An 18,999-nucleotide genomic window follows, 5' to 3' on the forward strand; every position below is an offset into this window, starting at 1 on the left:
ATTTACAAAACTAAAGGCAGGGCTTTATGTAAAGTGTTGATAATAGTAAGATAATATCTAGCGATCTTACATCAAGCATACTTAATTGCTAATGCAAGCAAAATAGTAAGAATAATGAGAATATTTTACTTTTTCCTAAAGATCTGACTTAAAAGACATAAGGGGAGACATAATGTTCACATTGTCTGGAACGTGTGGAAAATATTAAAACCCCTGTTTTGTTACTTAGTTTTACCACTGGCTCTTTGCCGAAACAAGTAATTGAACCTTGGTTTCTTTCTTCTGGAACTATGATTAATAATATGGATTTATCAGATAATGCCTAAGTATTCTGAAAAAATGCTAAGGAAAAAAGTTTAAGAGAGTAAACAATAAGTCCAACTTAATTACCCACATTAACCACAGTAATAGAAAACTTTAGATAGCATGGATAATGAAAATCTGTATGAACTTCCATTTTAAAGATGAGAAGAAGACAGGACTGACATGTCTGGCACCTATTACACATCAGGCAATTAATACATTAAGTGCTTTATATGTTAGATATCAGCTATTTAAATAAGCTACTCTTTTTTAAACATTGCTAGCAAATAAGGGTTTTGGAGGTTCAAATGAATGAATAATAGAAGTATCAAAAGGTAGGCACATTTGCAGAAGAAGCCAGGGATCTGGGTAACTCACAAACGAATGATGTTAAAATTAATATTCAAATGATATTTAACGAATGCTATTCAAACTAATGGAGGGACATGGTACAAATATTTATAACAGATAATTCAAAACATATTTGTGCTTGATTTGTAGAATACCCAGTACTTGGTTTGTTTATATTAGCATTGGTTTTAGAATAATATTTAACATACACTAAAATTTTGTTTTTATTTGCTAAATACACTCCAGTATCTGACCTTAGGAGGAGATCAGCTTGGTATTAATAAGTCAACAAGAACTTATTATACTTATTATGTGTTTGGCATTTGTGGAATACAAAATAAAACATGGATCTTTTCTTCAGTGACTATATAATTTGGCTTAGGGTATATATAAAACAGGAAACAGTACCAGACAGTTCTAACTCAGGGCTAAATTGTGTGATAGAAGCCATAAATGTTAGAGGATTCTATTCTTTCATTTAGCAAGTATTAATGAGCACTACTATTCAGGTATTTGGAATATATCAGTGCGTGAGCAAACTAGACAAAGATCTCTGCCTTCATGGGGTTAACATTCCAGGGAGATGAAGCAGACAATAAGCAATAAATACAATCCATCAATAAATTACCTGGCATGTTAGAAGATGATAAATGCTTTTTAAATAGGAAATTGTAGAGTAGAAGAGGAAGGGCAGTGGGGAGGATAGGTAATTCTCCTATCCTAGGATGGGGAAGGCCAAGGTCATCCTCACTCGAAGGTGAGATTTGAGCCAAGTTTATTATAGGGAGTTGACAGAGGTACCCCAGAGGATGCCAGAGGAAGAGGGTCCTGGACAGGAACAAGAGCTAGGGCAGGTACACGAAGGCTGGAGAGCAACTGGAATGTGGCAGGAACAGCAAGGAGGCTGGTGTGCTTGGAGCAGAGTAGGTGGAAGAGAGAAAGGAGAGAGAGAGGACCAGAGGGGTCAGTTGGGATGGGGATGGGTGGAGTGACGGATCTGACTCACATTTTAGCAGCATCCCTCTGGGTCACTGGTTGAGACTAGTCTTTTGGGAGGTTAGGATGGAAGCTGAAAATCCCATCAAGAGGCTGGTATCCAGGCACAGACCGTGGCCTGGACCAGGCTGAAGGCAGTGGAGGAGGCAGAAGACAGGTATTCTGAACATATTTTCAGTTTAGAGGAGAGAGAGGGCAACGAACAGCAATGTATTCAGAGAATGCTTCATGGAGTAGAGGTTCCCTGAAGCTGACCTTGAAGGACAGGGAGGATTTGAAAGGGCGGAAGAATTAGGAAAGGTATTCCAGGACATAATAGGCCTGGAGCAAGCATGAGTATGGCTTATTCTTGGGACAAAGAGACGTGTGAACAGAGCAGGGCAGGCCAATGCCTGGAATATGGTGAGAAATAAGGTAAAATATAAAAAGTACACCCAGATTATAAAGAGCTTTGAAAGCCAGGGAAAAAGTGTCCAGATTTCACAGCATTCACTATGGTGCCTTGAAAACAGGCACTCAATAAATATTATTAGTTGACAATAAAGATAGGCATTTTAGGACCACTGGCAGTTTGCAATGGATGGCAAAATTTCTCATTTAGAAAGTCAGCTAACAGGCCATACAAAAACCTGGCATGAGGTGATGCAGAATAACTCCCTTGTAGGCTATTGACAGTTGTCTCTTTTAAATATGCTTTACAGTGTTAACCACAAGTGCCATTCACCACTTGTGGGAACCTTGATCTTGTGTTGGCAATCCCTTGTTCAAATAAAAATTACACAGTTTAAAACACTGTGTACTCAAATAGCCACATGATCTTGATTCCGAAGTTGTGAGAGTTGGATGGCAGTTGCTATCAGTTACATGTGCAATTTCTGCGTCTCTAAATTAGTTACAGGTGCAAAACTGCATTTACCAAAAAAACAAACAAAAAAAAGACAATCTGGTAGAAGTTTATAGAAACTTAATTCCATTCAAATGAGTCTAATTCATTATCACTTATATTTTCACAAATTTTCGGCACTAGTAGATGGATATGAGGCATTTACTGGACAACCTCTAAATGTCCAAAGAGAGTTAGCAGCACAGAAGCTCTGTACCACTTTTGTTGATCTAAGACAATGAACAAATTTACTTTGCTCAGATTTCCTCTGACTCAAGGAATATGTGGCTAACACAAGAGCTATGAAGATTTTAGAATTTCCCCAGGGTTATCCTAGCAAAGTTGTAAGTGAGAATGCTGACAAAAATAGTAACATATGACAACCTCTATGAGAGGTATAAAAATTGTCTTCATTTAATGACTCATGTTTTATACTGCAATTGGCAGATTAAATGAATAGTTGTTGTCAGGGAGCTTTCAAGACAAGTTGTATTCCTTAGAGATAGTAGGGGAAACTAAAATTAAAAATGAAACCCTGTATTGTCTTGTAAACTGCTCATGTAAATGACATTTCTTTCAGGTGTTTCCTATAATTCATAATTTTCGAGGAAGGTATGAGACAAATGACAGTTTTCGGAAAAACAGTAATTTTCAGGGTCTAGAAATCTATAAAATCTGCAAAGTCCTGGTGATGAAGAGGTTAATTAAATAAATGATAACGCTAGAGCCATACTCAGAAAAAAATTAATACAGGCAATAGTAAAATTCAAGAAAATAAATCTTAAATTCTAATTACATGTGAAATTATGGAATTCAGGGGCGGGCTGTGGTGGCTCATGCCTATAATCCCAACACTTTGGGAGATCGAGGCAGGAGAATTACTCGAGCCCCTGAGTTCAAGTCCAGCCTGGGCAACATGGTGAAATCCAGTCTTTACCAAAATTAGCTGGACATAGTGGAGTATGCCTGTAGTTCCAGCTACTAGCAAGGCTAAAGTGGGAGGATCACCTGAGCCCAGGGAGTCTGAGGCTGTGGTGAGCTGTGATCATCATGCCACTGCATTCCAGCCTGGGCGACAGAGTGAGACTCTGTCTCAAAATATAAATAAATAAATAAATAAATAAATAAATAAATCAGAGCTGTGTCAATAATGCAAATCTTTTTCTGGACTTCTACCTCGGTGTATAAAAACCATTATAATCTAGGACAGTTTCTCAATGCCTCTGAGAAGAAAACATGTAATTGTTACTCTTATTTAGGCTCAAAGAATAACTTCAATTTCTTCATTGATAAATACTAATGAAAGGGAAAGACAATTGCATCATTAAAAAAAATTAGACACGAAGATGCTTTCTCTAAGCTTGATATCTCCTTCTCAAAACACAGGAGATCATGCAGATGCCTCACTTCATTCACATAACTGCCACTTAGTCTTGTGCAATAAAGAGTTCTGGAATTTTTATTTTCCCATATTCCAGAAAGTGGTTCAAATTTAGGGTGTTTTGTTTTTAAATCAGAGCCTTCTTATCCATCCACACGATTAATGCCACAAGACTAAAGCAGTAACTCCAGATAGTGCTTTAGATCTACTTTTACAAATACTGTGTCATCTAATCCTCACGTTAATCCTGTGTATTCTGTGTGGAAACAGAAGGCCAGAAAAGTAAAATGAGGTGCTCAAATTCACAAAGCAAATATGTGGCCAAGACAGGATTCGTCCTTATGTTCCCTGGTACTACAAGGATCCCTTTAAACTTCTGAAGGTAAAAACTTTGGTCAGTTATCTAAATGTTTCTGAGACTATGGTTGCCTGCAGCTATGTAACCACAGATTAAGTATCACTCAATAAAAATGGTGTGCAATCACTCACTCCTATCTCAGGAGAGACTCGTTTTGAAGAATTGTCTATTGCAGCATTTATCATGTCTCTAAGGCATATTTCCATTGCTCAATCAGCTCCAAAGGACAAGTGTGTCATCATCTTTCAAGGCTCTGGTGCAACAAATTAAAATTGTAGAATTCACACAGGACTAGGTCTGGCACTAAAAGCAGAAGGCATATTCAGCTTGAGCTTGTGGAAGCTTCCCTTCAATCTTGCCAATTTCTACTAGTGGAAATGGTTTCAAAGCCAGCATGAGGTTACTTGGGGTTGCTTGAGGAGCTCTTGATAAAAAAAGAAAAGGGAATAATATAAAGGGGTCACAGCAATGATGGAGCCTTGGAAAAAGTATGGAAGTCTTCTTTGGGCATGGTGGCTAAGTGTAGTGGATGGAGACTTTAATCTCATGAATATATTCAATCTACCTGGACATCTGAGTCATTCACATTAAATGTGCCACTTTTTCTTCAGTAGCAGTAACAACCCCCAATTTCACTTTGCCTATGATGAGGAAGAAGGAGCAACTAAGTGGACTACAGTACCCAGGTGAAATACCTCATCTCCACGGTGTTTCAACTCCGCTGGCCTTGGCTAATGATGATCAGATACCCAATTTATTTTTGTCTGTTTTGGAAGGGGCGGAGTAATTATTTAAGGGTCATTTACAAAATGTAATAGGAGTAACAATCATAGGTCTTTGGCCATTAGGAGCTCCCATTTTTAATAGAGAAGCAGTGCTTATGAAGAAGAAGTAGCCAGAGACCCTATAAGACAAGGGTTAAATTATTAGTATAAACTATAATGTTTTAATTGCTAATAATTCTATTCTGTATTATGTTAATTAGGAAGAAAAGTACTACATCATTCTTTTAGAGGTAATTGAGATTCAAAAAAAATTAAATTCAGGGTAAATTCAAAGCATAAAAATAGAGATTAGCACAGAATGAAAACTACCTTGAATCACATAACCATCCTCACCACAAACAGTACTTGCCTCTCAGTTAACCTATTTGTTGATATTTGTTGTACTGCATTCTAGACATGTTCTTTTCAAATAGACAAAACTATCAAATTTTGACTCAAGAACTATTTCACAGTATAGCCAGGACATTTTGCCCTGAGGCAGGCTAAATTAATAATGAAGAAAGATAGCAACAATTTTTATGGCTTGCAGAAAAACAGAATAACAGCATTTTATAGAATAAAACAAAACTCCCAGTTAAGAGGCTTAGATGATATAAATATATGTTGAATCAAATGACTGTAATAAAACAGTATTTCAGGAAACAATTTTTTACTAGTTTTTAATAAGCTTGATATTTTAAAAGCTATGATTAATATGTCCAAACTTAAGGCTTCCAGGAAAATTAAAAGGTTAAAATGTAAAGCCATTCATTTCAGCAATTAAATGATTTAATTTTAATGCTTTAGCACTTATATTATAAAACATGAATCACACTAGTTAACAATCTATTTTTACATAGAATCTATGAGAAGGTATCAGATTGAAAAGAAGGTATCTGATTCTGACACATCTGAAGAGAAGTAACAGATAATCGCTTATTTAGCATGCAATAGGCATTTACTGTTTTAGGGACCTCACGTAAAATGTGATGCTTGAAACATATTTTTCAAGGTTCTGACAAGCTATTCTTCTACAATGCATTAGGCACTATGCTAGGAGGTATCCTAAGAAACCTAAAGAAGAGCATCACTTGGTCCCATACTCTGGGAGCTTACAATTCTTTGGGAGAGCTAAAGTGCACACACAATTATCTAGATTTCAAAGTAGAACAGAAAAGAGCTGAGAGTACTTCAAGAGGAATAAAAGTGCTGCAAGACAGATAAAAACAGTTATGAGAGATCTGTAACATACAAGATGAAGGGAGGAAAAAGTGACCCTTCAGGTCTAAAGAGCCCTACATTTTCTTGGGAAATGTATGCAAGCTCAGGAAATAAAATGAACAAGATTTTTTTTAATGTATCTTTAATGCTTAAAATTCAGGAAATGGAAGCCATGCACAGAGATAAAATACAGATTAGCTTAGGTTTCCTTTTTTAAAGTTCTGAATATGTTTTTAAGTGAACACCATAGCAGCGACCTAAGCATTAAAACACTGGAGTGTACACATAATATTAAAACAAACATGACTTGGAACACAAACTACAAGAGCAATTTTACCCTTATATAAATGCCCCCATGTCCCCAATAGCTGTATCTGGAAGAGACTTTACCTTGTGATATGTTTGCAGACAGTGTATCAGTGAAGGAATCGCTTTCTGGGTCAAGTGGAGAATCTCCCAGAGTTTCACCCATAACAGCATGGAATAGGGGTTTGCTGTAATTCACACTGATATTTTGTCTATATCTAGCAAAAGATCAATCCGTTAAAAGAAAAAGACTTGAAGTAACAGAATCTGTGAATACACCCATCAGTTAAGACATCAGTTTCCAAATATTTGGGAGAGACAGGAATAAACACAGAAAGGACTGGGCCTGAATTGGCTGGCACTGTCCTGTTGGGAGCCAGCTCTGACAAAACGTTGTGTCATAATGTTGTTCACTGCTTTGGCAAGACTTGGTACATTACAGGGAAAATAATATTGCCACACTGTCTCGTCAGTGACCCACATGTTGAGTGTCTTGTGAGGGGCATGAACTATACAGTATTTAGAATTCTAAGAGCGGAGATTGTTCAATATCGCCTTGCATTTTTATTGTCATAAAATTCACATCAGTTGCTTATTAAATGGAAAACGTTAAATCTCTCGCTTATGAAATACCAGAAAGCTTATTTGGGCAAAGTTTTCTTTTCGTGTCTATTCCTGGTTGAATCTCTAATCACATTATCTGAAGAAAGCTTTGGAATTCAAATATGTATCCATAGTTTAAACATTGGTATCAGCATGCTACTGAAATGTTATATTCCTAAGGTATTTATTCTACTGGTTTGTGAAGCCCAAAATGATACTGACTGCTATCCAAATTCTGTAAAATTAAACAGTTGAGAGAATGAAGAAGGGTTTCAATTTTATATATGATATGGTTTCAATTATATATATGATGTGGTTTCAATTTTATATATCATGGTTTGTTCTCTTAGAAACTTCAGCTTATCCGTCAATTGCAACTGCAGCAAAGTTACATCAGTTGATGTCTGAACATCAATTGATGTTTAAATGATAAGTGCTATGTCATAATGAAAAAATGGAGTTCTCTGTGAGAAGAAAAACATACTACCAGAAAAAAATAGACTTACGCTGTTAGGTTGGCGAGGAATTGTGGTCAGTTTTGTAATCAGGAAAAAAGCTGGCTTCTTGCTCAAGGCCTTTGCCCTTTTTGGCAAGGAGAAACACTAGCTGTGCCAAATTACTGATGTGGGAGCAGGTCTTGTCACATGAATGGCCTAGTAGAATTGCAGTGACACTGCGGACTTTCAAAGATGCCCCTACACAGGGCAATTAGTACATTAGAAGGCAATAATTCTCTGAATTATACTTAACCTGATATTACCTGAGTAAAATAAATATATATCTGGTTAATCTACGTTGAGTAACTATTCATTCTTCAAGGGGACTAGTAAAAGTGTCCCTGTCAATCATGGTGCAAGAGCTTGATGGGGAAACGCTCGCCAGGTCTGAACAGTACAGAATAAAGTGGAGAGTTGGGCAACTGTGACGTTAAGCCCCAAAACATCTTTATTAAGGCAATCCAAGTTAAAGCAAAACTTGGGTTTGCTAATTTGTCCAAATGACTGCAGTGATTACAGTTGTGTAAAATTCGTTTTCTCTATATTCAGTTGGATTCTCAATAAAGGACGTTTTCCTTCCCTCCTCATGCTTGGAAATTTACTTATACTACACAGTAATCCAGACGCAATGGCATAATATTTAAGGATATGACAGAATCAAAGATTCTTGTTGAACTTACAATAGATCAATATTCTTTTATTTTTGTAGAGATGGGGTCTTGCCATGTTGCCCAGGCTGGTCTTGAACTCCTGGGCTCAAGTGATCCTCCCGCCTCTGCCTCTCAAAGTATTGAGATTACAGGTGTCAGCCACTGTACCCAGCCAAAATTAATTATTCAAGTCAAGAACGCTATCCTTCTTTTAAATAAAGCAGAACTGAAGTCCCAATCTGCCTCTGGATAATACTAGTCAATGTCCCAAGACATGTTTGAGTCTGAAGCAAACTTCAACCTTGTTTCCCATGAAGCAGCAGTATTTCCCATTCATGCCCTCAGATTCCAAAGTCTCCTCAACTTTTTAAAAGTGGAGAAGTTTATTAAAATGTTCTTAAGATTGTGCTGGATGGTCAGAATAGAAAACTGGCAAAATGATCCCACTTCAGGGTAAGAGAAACTCTAAAGCGTTTAACACTCTGTTAAGGTGAGAAAACAGGGTCTCCAAATGACAAATCGATTCTCCAGTTTAAACAGTCGGATAGTGACAGAGCTGGGCCTAGGATCTAAGGATCAGACCTTTAAAGCTCAGGTCAGTTTATGGCCCTCACCAGTTTCTACTCTTAGAAGTGTCTAAATTACCTCTTTTATGAGCAAGCATAGGCAAAGAATAAAAGAAATAAAAATAAAAATAAATCGCCTCTTTTAATATATCAGCACCACAGGAATAGACGTATTAGGCAACTTGGGGAAAAATATATTTACTCTTTTAAGGAATATCAGTGAATAACTGTGGTATTCACTTTCCAATACCAATGGCTATAGTAGGGAGTGTGGTGGGGTGTCTCTCAATGCCCCCCTTCCTCTTGTGGCCATGTTCCATCAATTATGATGTTCACATTCATGCCACATGTCTACCTGGGAATCTTCTTAGTTCTGCTCCTGAGGCCAACAGCATTACCTGGTTCTCAAGTCCTATACCAGTCTCTGTTACTCTTTGGCAACACACAGATGCAGTCTTTCCACCTATCCTCAAAGGGATTCACTTCTGGACCCTTCACCTACTGTTACTTCTATTCTCTTTTTTTCCCAGACACCATTCAACTTATAAGTCTACTGGGTAGTGAGACCTTCTAAGCCTCTAATAGTTCCCACACTGTGTTTTAGCTTCTGAAACATAAGATTACATATTTTTAACAGTTTATTATTCCACAGCATCAGAATCTGATAACACCTACTCCTGTAGGACCCACCACATCCTGTCATTCCGTCTTCCCCCAGACTATGTTTTACTTGAAAGCAAAAATCTGTCTTAACTCATTGTATTTCATGCATTCGTTTGTTCAAAAAATATTCATTGCTAATATAATATGCAGCAAGCCTCAAGCTAGGTGCTAGCGATACAATGATGAACAAGATGGATGTGTCAAAAAAACAGTCAATAAGCAAAAACTACAATTTTAATAAACACAGAGCCTACCAAGTAGCAGGCTCAGTAAATATTGCTTATACTCTTGGCAGCATATACAAACCATGCAACACACAAAGCATCCCTACATTAGTAACAAAACAGTTACACAATATGGATTATTTCATCATATTTTATGTTAATGATAGTCACACTGCAGTGCTAGGTCACTTAAGACATAACTTGCTCACATGGACATTCAAATGGATGAAAATAAAGATGGATGAGCCAGTCTCATTTGTATCTTATTATGTATCTGTTTTGTCTTTAGATACTGAAGAGACTTACTTTTACATTTATCTGTCTCACCATTCATCAAATACCTACTAAGCACCAGGTATTGATCTGGGTTTAGGCGGTAAATAATAAGCCAAGGTTTCTATTCTCAATGAGTTCACCTGTAACTATATCAAAATTATCCAAATGCACCTTTCATTTGCTTAATCTTGAAGGTCAAATGGCATGCACTGATATGAGAAATAATATATTTGTTTAAATAGTATCATTACCATCAGTGGACAGTATGTGATCATCAGAAAATTTCTAAGACATGCATGTGACTATCCCTATCTTCAAAGCCTTAAGATTCCCCCAGTGTCCTGCCCTTTATAATATTGATTTAGAAGGATATTATAATAAGATACATAAAAGAGCACACCAGTGATTTACATGATAAGATCTTAGAACTTTAGACCTTGCTAAGACTGCTTTGCACACCAATGGGTTGTCAGCACTTTGCACGTCAATGCAGCAGCCTATTGCTATTCATCCTATGGACGGTCCCCTTGCAGGAGAGTCCTTAATGTTACAGAGTGAGGAGGAGTGGTAAAAGACCACTTTCCATCCCAGTTACAGTACAATGATGGGGAGGAAGGGGGTTGGTTAAATCAACCCTCTAAGCAGTTTTCTGCTGTCCCTTTTTTCCAATTAGAGATTTATGGATGTGAGGGATCACACCACCCCCAGCTATGGTAGCCTTGATAAGAGAATCCAACTCTTCATCACCAACTGTGACAGAAGAAATAATGGGGATATGTGGAATTTTTAACAACAGTTAAATGGAAAAGCATAGACGATAACTGTAGACATGATAAAAGAAACATTTGTATGTTCTTAGACTTGAAGTTTGATAAAAGTACCTTTTCATGTGGTGACAGTTGTGTGTTGATTGGCTGGGTTTCTCCTATGTGCTTTATATAAAAATGGAATTGATAAACCATTTTTTACAAAATTAAAAAAAAAAAGACCACTTTCCTTATGTACTATGTACTTCTGTTGAGGGATGTAGAGCTCTGTGGAGATGGCTCTGTGTCATCTCTCCTTGGACTTTGGAGACAAAGGGGTATGGATGTAACTTTGAGTACAACACCACATCCTCAGCAGGAGAAGGAATGGGGATAACAAGGAATGATTCTATAATGAGGAGGGTAAAAAGTTAACTCTACCCCAGTTCATGACATTTGAAAAAATGATATTAGAGAAAGCTATTCTTCAACATCTAGTCTTCAGTATTACTTTATAGAACCTGTCTTTGGCTAAAAGAATCTGAATATTGCTCAGCCAAAAAAAACACTTCGGTACTTTTAAGAGAAGGCAATTCAACCAGTAAAAGCTGTGAATGATTCAATAAGAAAAACTAAGAAAAGGTCTAAAATTTATAGTTAGTAGAATCATGGCACTGTACCTATATAAAGTTATTTTTAGCATTACTTGGTGTTGGAATGACTTACATAAAATATTTCCATGATATAGAATATTAAATATTTTTGGGCTGTATTATTCTTGAAAGCCAATGAAAACTGCTGGGTTTTTTTTTTTTTGGCTGTAAATTTGAAATTTATTCTGCAGAATAAATTTGGATTTAAAAAATTGCTTACATTACTATTTCTTTTGTGTGAAATAAGCTATGTTAGTATTGGTATAAAATTGTATGCACAATATATTTTTCTTTTGCTCTAACCTCATTTAAAAACTTGCTTCATTTAAAGCTATAAGTGCTAGTCACACTTTTGCTAGCTTCTAAAAGGTTCAGTTTAGATCTCATTGTATCCCTGGAACCTAGCACAGTGTCCCTAGTTGGCATTAAAACACACATACTGTTTTTGTTGATGCTAGAGTGATGAAAGAACAACACTTCCATATCACATGTATCATTCAAGAAGGAGTTTAGAGACCTAGCAAACTGATAAAAGCATTCATTTTCTTTTTGTTCCAACAAGATGTAAATTTCTGGATGATGTTCCAATGGAAGCCTGATAATTGCCAACAACCAGAATGACAACCCAAGCTCACTTCTCCCCCTACCCAAAAGAATGGCTGCCTTTTCCTGGTGCAATTAAGATTGGCTTGGAATCTTATTTTCAAGTGGCGGTTGCATCAGTTCAGGATTTCTTCATAGTCACAGGGGAGGGAGAACATGGGAGAAATGCTGGGCCAATGGGACATGGCTTTGAGAAGAACAAATAATCTTGTATCCTGGACATAAGTTTCACCACAACCATCACAGCAAGCTGGATATTGCCATAAAAGCAGACAAAGAAAGGTCAATGTTCAATGCATCTGTGCCACTTTTTGAAAAATTTTTAAATTAAAAAAAAATTTTGACAGGGGTCTTGCTGTGTTGCCCAGGCTAGTCTCCAACTCCTGGGCTCAAGTGATCCCCCTGCCTCAGCCTCCAGAGCAGCTAGGACTTCAGATGCTCACCACCACGCTCAGCTGTCTTTTTTTTTTTTTTTTGAGACAGAGTCTTACTCTGTCCCCCAGGCTAGAGTGCAGTGCCACAAATCTAGGCTCACTGCAATCTACATGCGCCTCCCAGGTTCAAGAAATTCTCCTGCTTCAGCCTCCCGTGTGTCATTTTTTTGAAACACAAATCCTTTCTTCCTTAACACAAAACTCTAATTTTGTTCAGATTTTCAAAAGTAATATATTTTACAGGCATGATTATATTAAACAACTATATTATTTTGATTTAAAGAAAAATAATGCTGCTGGATGCAATGGCTCACACCTGTAATCCCAGCACTCTGGGAGGCTGAGGCAGGAGGATCCCTTGAGACCAGAAGTTTGAGGCCAGTCTGGGCAACAGAGTGAGACCCTGTCTCTACAAAAATTAAAATAATTAGCCAGGCATGGTGGCATGTGCCTGTAGTCTCAGCCACTTGAGAGGCTGGGGCAGGAGGAGAATTGCTTGCGCCCAGGAGATTGAGGCTGCAGTGAGTTGTAATAGCATCACTACACTCCAGCCTGGGTAACAGAGTAAGGCCTTGCCTTAAAAAAAAAAAAAAAAAAAGAGAAGCCAATAACTCCAGTAGATGTGTATGTGGTATCAAAAAAAGGTCTTCTTAACTTGGAAGCAGTAGAAAAGAACACTGACATTGGAGCCAGAAAGCTTAGGTTTTAGGTTCTCAGACACGAACTTACTGTGTCAATGCTTTGAGTCCACATTTCTCATCTCTAGAACCAGAAGAAGGCCTTTCCACAAAACAGAATAATCCTTAAGGTCCTTTCGGGTTCTAATGTTGAGATATTGATAACATGACTGTAATTCATTTATTTAAAATTTAATGAAAATTATTCATATTGTATACATACTCATGTTATAATCCTGAGTTACTATTTCCTTTTCATACCTGACTCATACCTAGGTAACAGTATAAAAGACACTTTCATCTGAAAAATAATGTCTGATAGTAAATTAAGTCTCAAAAGAAAAAAAAAAACAACTGAAAACTTCCTTTTCCACCCCCTACTTCAAAAGCTAACTTACCTCTAATACCTGAAAAAGAGCCTAACCTGTCTAGCCACTTTCTAGGGATCAACTAAACACTTTTCAAATTACTGTAACTTTGAACGAAAGACGTCCCACTTAAACTATGTTAACTTGTTGTTGCATGTAATATCTGAAATTCTCTAGTAAGCTGTTTCTAGTATAGTAAAATACCATGAACTATATTATCAACTGACACGTTTTCATGTTGTGGGAAACCTAAACCTCTAAAACATGTATCTTTTTCAGTTTTCAGATTTTATCAACAAATTTTCTAAGATCAGTTATAGGAAGATTTATTGGGCAGCACATCCTGTCACTGGTGAAGCACACTGGGAATTCACAAAGATTCTACAGCAAATGTAGAGCCGTGGAGCTGACTCACGTTCAGCTGGTGGAACTGACCAGTTCTGTGACTGTACTAGAGGAAATTTACAGACTGCTAAAATCACGGGCTCACGAAACTTAACAGCAGGAAGATTAGCACATTCCAACTCTTAATTTTTCACATAATGAAAATGAGTTCCAGAAAAAAGAAATGATTTGCCCGAAGCATGACTCAGATAAATTAGCAGCAGAGTTTGAGCTAGAAATCAGGTTTCTTGATTCCAAGTCCAAAGCTCCAAACGGTGCTCTATCTCATTAAAATAATGCAGTAAGACGTTCAAATAAATTATTCAGGTCAATGATCCTTAATGCCTACAGTCATGGTGGAAGTTCTCAGCATGAAAGCATTTTTCTATGATGAATCACTTAATGTGGAAGAGTTACCTATGAAAATGTAATCGTTTAACAAAGAGTTCAGATATGGTGCACTCTACAAAGTAATACTCAATAATGACTTGGTAATTAAAATTTGATAATATTTGAACATCAGTTCATGAAGTCATTTTGCTGACAAATGTTCTCTTGCCTCATTCATAGATTCTTCATGAGTCATCCCAGCATTCTGGGTTTTTTTTTTGGTATGAAGTTTTTGCTTCTATTGACAAAGTTCCTTGCTCTTATGAAAATGATAACATTACTATTTGAAAATTTCTACTTTGAGGTAATACACACACAAAAAAAACCACCTTTTATTTCATTTGAAACTCACAAGAATGCTGGGAGGTTATTCAAAGCAAAACAAGAAAATAATAGCAACTATTGAATACAGTTTCAATGTGGAACCAGATAATAGTTTTTGGTGGTAAACTTTTGAGTAATTTGTCTTTATTCAAAATGAAAAAAGAGTCAAATAAACCTCGGTTTGCATTCAACCCCTGTCATGCCTGTGTTTTCTTATCTTTCTGGAGTTGTGAGAATTAGAGATGATTTAAATAAATCAGTACCTGGAACAGAGTAGACTCTCAAAATTATATTATGAATTCTTATAATCAAATGTTTAAATCTTATACATGACACTTCACTAAAATAAGAGCAGTCATCAAGCAACACTCTTACCACTCTTATGTTAAAAGGAGCTACATAAATATGTTTCAGGAAGAAATGGTATAGAGTATGGAATCTTCAAAAACAAGCAAAAATTTTTAAAGTTCACTTAGCAGAAGTAGACATGTTTTCTTTATGATAGCAAATAGAGATTTGACTGAAAATAAAATACAACTGTGAAATCAGTACATCATAAACTTAATTTCGATGGCAATTAAACCATGGGCAACACAGAGTACGTTTTATGTTTATTTTCCAGTAAGATTAATCATTCTACTAATAGTAGATTGGTTCAGTCTAAAAGTTTGTCTCTAACAATCTTTTTTAGACACATAATAAATTCCGTCCCAATCTAGAACTTTACATTTGAACTTATACAATACATCTTAAAGCAGCATTAATAAAAGTAAGAAGACTTGAAAAAATATAAACTAGCTTTAAGTAAGATTCAGATTCCACATTTATTGAGTGCCTACTCTGTCAGGGGCTGTGCTGTTTTAAAATATAAAACTTTAGGCCGGGCGCAGTGGCTCAAGCTTGTAATCCCAGCACTTTGGGAGGCCGAGGCGGGTGGATCACGAGGTCAAGAGATCGAGACCATCCTGGTCAACATGGTGAAACCCCGTCTCTACTAAAAATACAAAACATTAGCTGGGCATGGTGGCGCATGCCTGTAACCCCAGCTACTCAGGAGGCTGAGGCAGTATTGCCTGAACCCAGGAGGCGGAGGTTGCGGTGAGCCGAGATCGCGCCATTGCACTCCAGCCTGGGTAACAAGAGCGAAACTCCGTCCCAAAAAAAAAAAAAAAAAAAAAAAAAAAAAAAAAAAAAAAAATATATATATATATATATATATATACACACACATATATATATATATATAAAACTTTGACTAGACTTTACAAAAATTCTGTGACATTGGCAAGGCGTGATGGTTCACACCTGTAATCCCAGAAGTTTGGGAGGCTGAGGTGAGTGGATCACCTGAGGTCAGGAGTTTGAAACCAGCCTGGCCAACACAGCGAAACCCCATCTCTACTAAAAATACAAAAATGATCTGGGTGTGGTGGCATGTGCCTGTAATCCCAGCTACTCAGGAGGCTGAGGCACGAGAAGTGCTTGAACTTGGGAGGCGGAGGCTGTAGTGAGCTGAGTTCACCCCACTGCACTCCAGCCTGGGTGATAGCAACATTCTGTCTTAAAAAAAAAATTCTGTGAGATTGATTGGTAGCCCCATTTCACAAAAAGGAAACAAGCTCAGAAAGAATGAGGTTGATGTTATGATTAGATAATGGACTGCCAAATACCAAGCAATACAGTTAAGCATCACATAACTAGTGATAGAACAATGCATTTAAAGACTGACCCTCAATTCTCAAGCCATTTTCCTACTTAGTAAAGAGGAATAAGACCAGTAGGTGGCTTGAGAGAAGTATAAAGAATCATGACTGATACTGGAGTTCTGTTGAGTTATGTATTCTGCCTCTACAGTACTCACCACTGACTTGAGACACTCAACCCTGTGAAGTCATTTATTATTGCCATTTTACAGATAAAGAAATTGAGTTTTGAGGTCATGTAGCTAATAAGAGGCAGATAAGGGATTTAAACCAGATGCAATGGAGCGCGGAAGACGTTCAGAGATGAACAGAGCCCTTCTGAGAGGGAATAGAGATTGAAAGAATCTGAAAACCATTCAGCAAAGGCAGGAAATTTGAGATGAGCCCCGAAAGACAGAGAAGCTTTGGATGGGAGGAGCAACGAGAGGGAACAGAGTAAACAAAGGCAAGACCGAACCAAAAGAGAAGAGTGAGAATAAATTAGGGGAATGATAATCTACGGTATCGGGCACCTATGGGACATGTTGGGATAGAAATCTCCAAGGGCTACTGGGCAGTGAATTTAGATTAACACAGGGGAGCTAAAAACAACAAATATATCTTAGACCTACTATTTAAGGCTGGCAGAGTTTTGTGTACACATCATTAAATAATACTGTATGTGTGTAGGATAGGACAAAAGAAATCTCTCTAGTAAAGATACTGAATTTCAAATGAAGTACAATACAGTTTACCTATGTTAAATCTTTGTGCTTGAAACCTCGGTGGTTCTGAAAGATACTAGAGTGTTTTCTAGTCTTTATATCTTCTTTCCTCAAAGGAAACATTTTTATTTTCCTTGAAGGAAAGAATACGCTGCTGCTTTTCTATCTGAAAGGAAGGGTTTTTTTTTGTTTTTGTTTTAAACAACATCTTTCATTATTATAGAACAAATCCACATTCATTGTTGAAAATTAGAAAATACAGACTGGTAAAAACAAAAAAATCATGATAATCAATGTTGAAATCTTTTTTTTTTTTTTTTGAGACACAGCCTTACCCTGTCACCCAGGAGGAAGTACAATGATACTACCTCGGCTCACTGCAACCTCCACCTCCCAGGTTCAAGCGATTCTCCTGTCTCAGCCTCCTAAGTAGGTGGGATTACAGGTGCGCAGCAGCTAATTTTTTGTATTTTAGTACAGACGGGGTTTCACCATGTTGCCCAGGCTGGTCTCAAACTCCTGATCTCAGACAATCCACCCTCTATAGCCTCCCAAAGTACTAGGATTTCAGGTGTGAGCCACCACAACTGGCTCAAAAAAACTCTTAACATTTATGTATCTGGGTCTTTTCCTGGCATATGTATGATCATATGTATATATAGATACATAAGCATGTACACATACTCATATATAGAGAGAGCATGTATATTTTTTAATCAAAATGAGATATGGTACTTCCTGTTAGTAACCTGCTTTTTAAAGTCAATAATCTCCACCTTTTCATTGAATTACATTTTCATTTCAAACAATATCCAGTCCATATTCACATTTCCTCATTGGCTTGTTCAAACCCTAATCTAATCCAGGACGATGAAACACATTTGGTTGTACATTCCTAAGCCTTTTTAAATCTAGTATGACTACCCTTCCCCTTAATTGTAAGGGGACTAATTGAAGAGGTCAGGCCAGTTATCAGTAGAATGTCTCAACTTCTAAATTTGGCTGTTTTCTTGTTGTATCATTTAGCTTGATTCTCTATCCCCTGTGTTGCTATAAACTGAATACTATATCCAAGGATTTCTGGATTCAAGTTAAAGATTTTAGGTTTGAATATACCATAGGGATGTGTACTTCCTATTCCATCACATCCGAAGGCATAATATATGACTGACCATCAGCCATGCTAAAATCCATCACTAAGTTAGAATGATGATATGTTTCATCTCTCCACTGTACAGTTACTTTTTACTTTTTTCTCCTTCAGACAGTAGTCAGTGTGCTGTTACTTTGGCATTATAAGAACGTTCAGTTTCATTAATCACTCACCTAAGGGTGTTGACAAACTTTATCATCTCTTCCTGAATCAATATTTTGAGTTTATGAAATGAAGTTTTTCTAATTCTACCACTCTTTTCACATTTGTTAGTAGGTATTTTTTTTTCTTTTTTTGAGACAGGGTCTTTCTCTGCTGCCCAGGCTGGAGTACAGCGGTGCAATCACAGCTCACCGCAACCTCTGTCTCCCAGGCCCCAGTGATCCTCCCACCTCAGTCTGCTGAGACCACAGGCACAGGCCACCATGCCCAGCTAATTTTTGTATGTTTTTGTAGAGATGGGGTTTCACCATGTTGCCCAGGCTGGTGTCGAATTTCTGGGATGAAGTGATCTGTCCACCTCGGCATCCCAAAGTGCTGGGATTACAGGTAGGAGCCACTGTACGCAGCTAGCAGGCATTTTTCTATAAGAAAGAGCTTTCCTTCAGCAACTAAAGCCATGTTATTACCCTGTAATATAGTTCTTACAGGAAAGGAAGACTGCCTGTTTATTTGTTCCCTTTTATTAAAAAGGTAACTATCGCCGGGCGCGGTGGCTCAAGCCTGTAATCCCAGCACTTTGGGAGGCCGAGGCGGGTGGATCATGAGGTCAAGAGATCGAGACCATCCTGGTCAACATGGTGAAACCCTGTCTCTAC

At 37.3% G+C, this 18,999-nt stretch overlaps 1 protein-coding gene across 5 annotated transcripts in view; it reads right to left on the minus strand.

Moving 5' to 3' along the window:
* PPARG (peroxisome proliferator activated receptor gamma) overlaps nucleotides 1-18,999 on the minus strand; it is a 143,594-nt gene that overhangs the window by 73,054 nt on the left and 51,541 nt on the right. Inside the window, exon 1 of one of the 5 annotated variants that reach the window (XM_017501445.2) lies at nucleotides 6,648-6,900. The exons of the other annotated variants lie outside the window; for them this stretch is intronic. Within the exon in view, the coding sequence (XP_017356934.1) occupies nucleotides 6,648-6,729 (82 nt within the window). The 5' untranslated portion in view covers nucleotides 6,730-6,900. Of the gene's footprint in view, nucleotides 1-6,647; nucleotides 6,901-18,999 lie in introns of those variants that run through there. 5 annotated transcript variants of the gene reach the window in all.

Source organism: Cebus imitator, unplaced genomic scaffold (assembly GCF_001604975.1).
Source record: "Cebus imitator isolate Cc_AM_T3 unplaced genomic scaffold, Cebus_imitator-1.0 Scaffold281, whole genome shotgun sequence".
NCBI lineage: Eukaryota > Metazoa > Chordata > Mammalia > Primates > Cebidae > Cebus > Cebus imitator.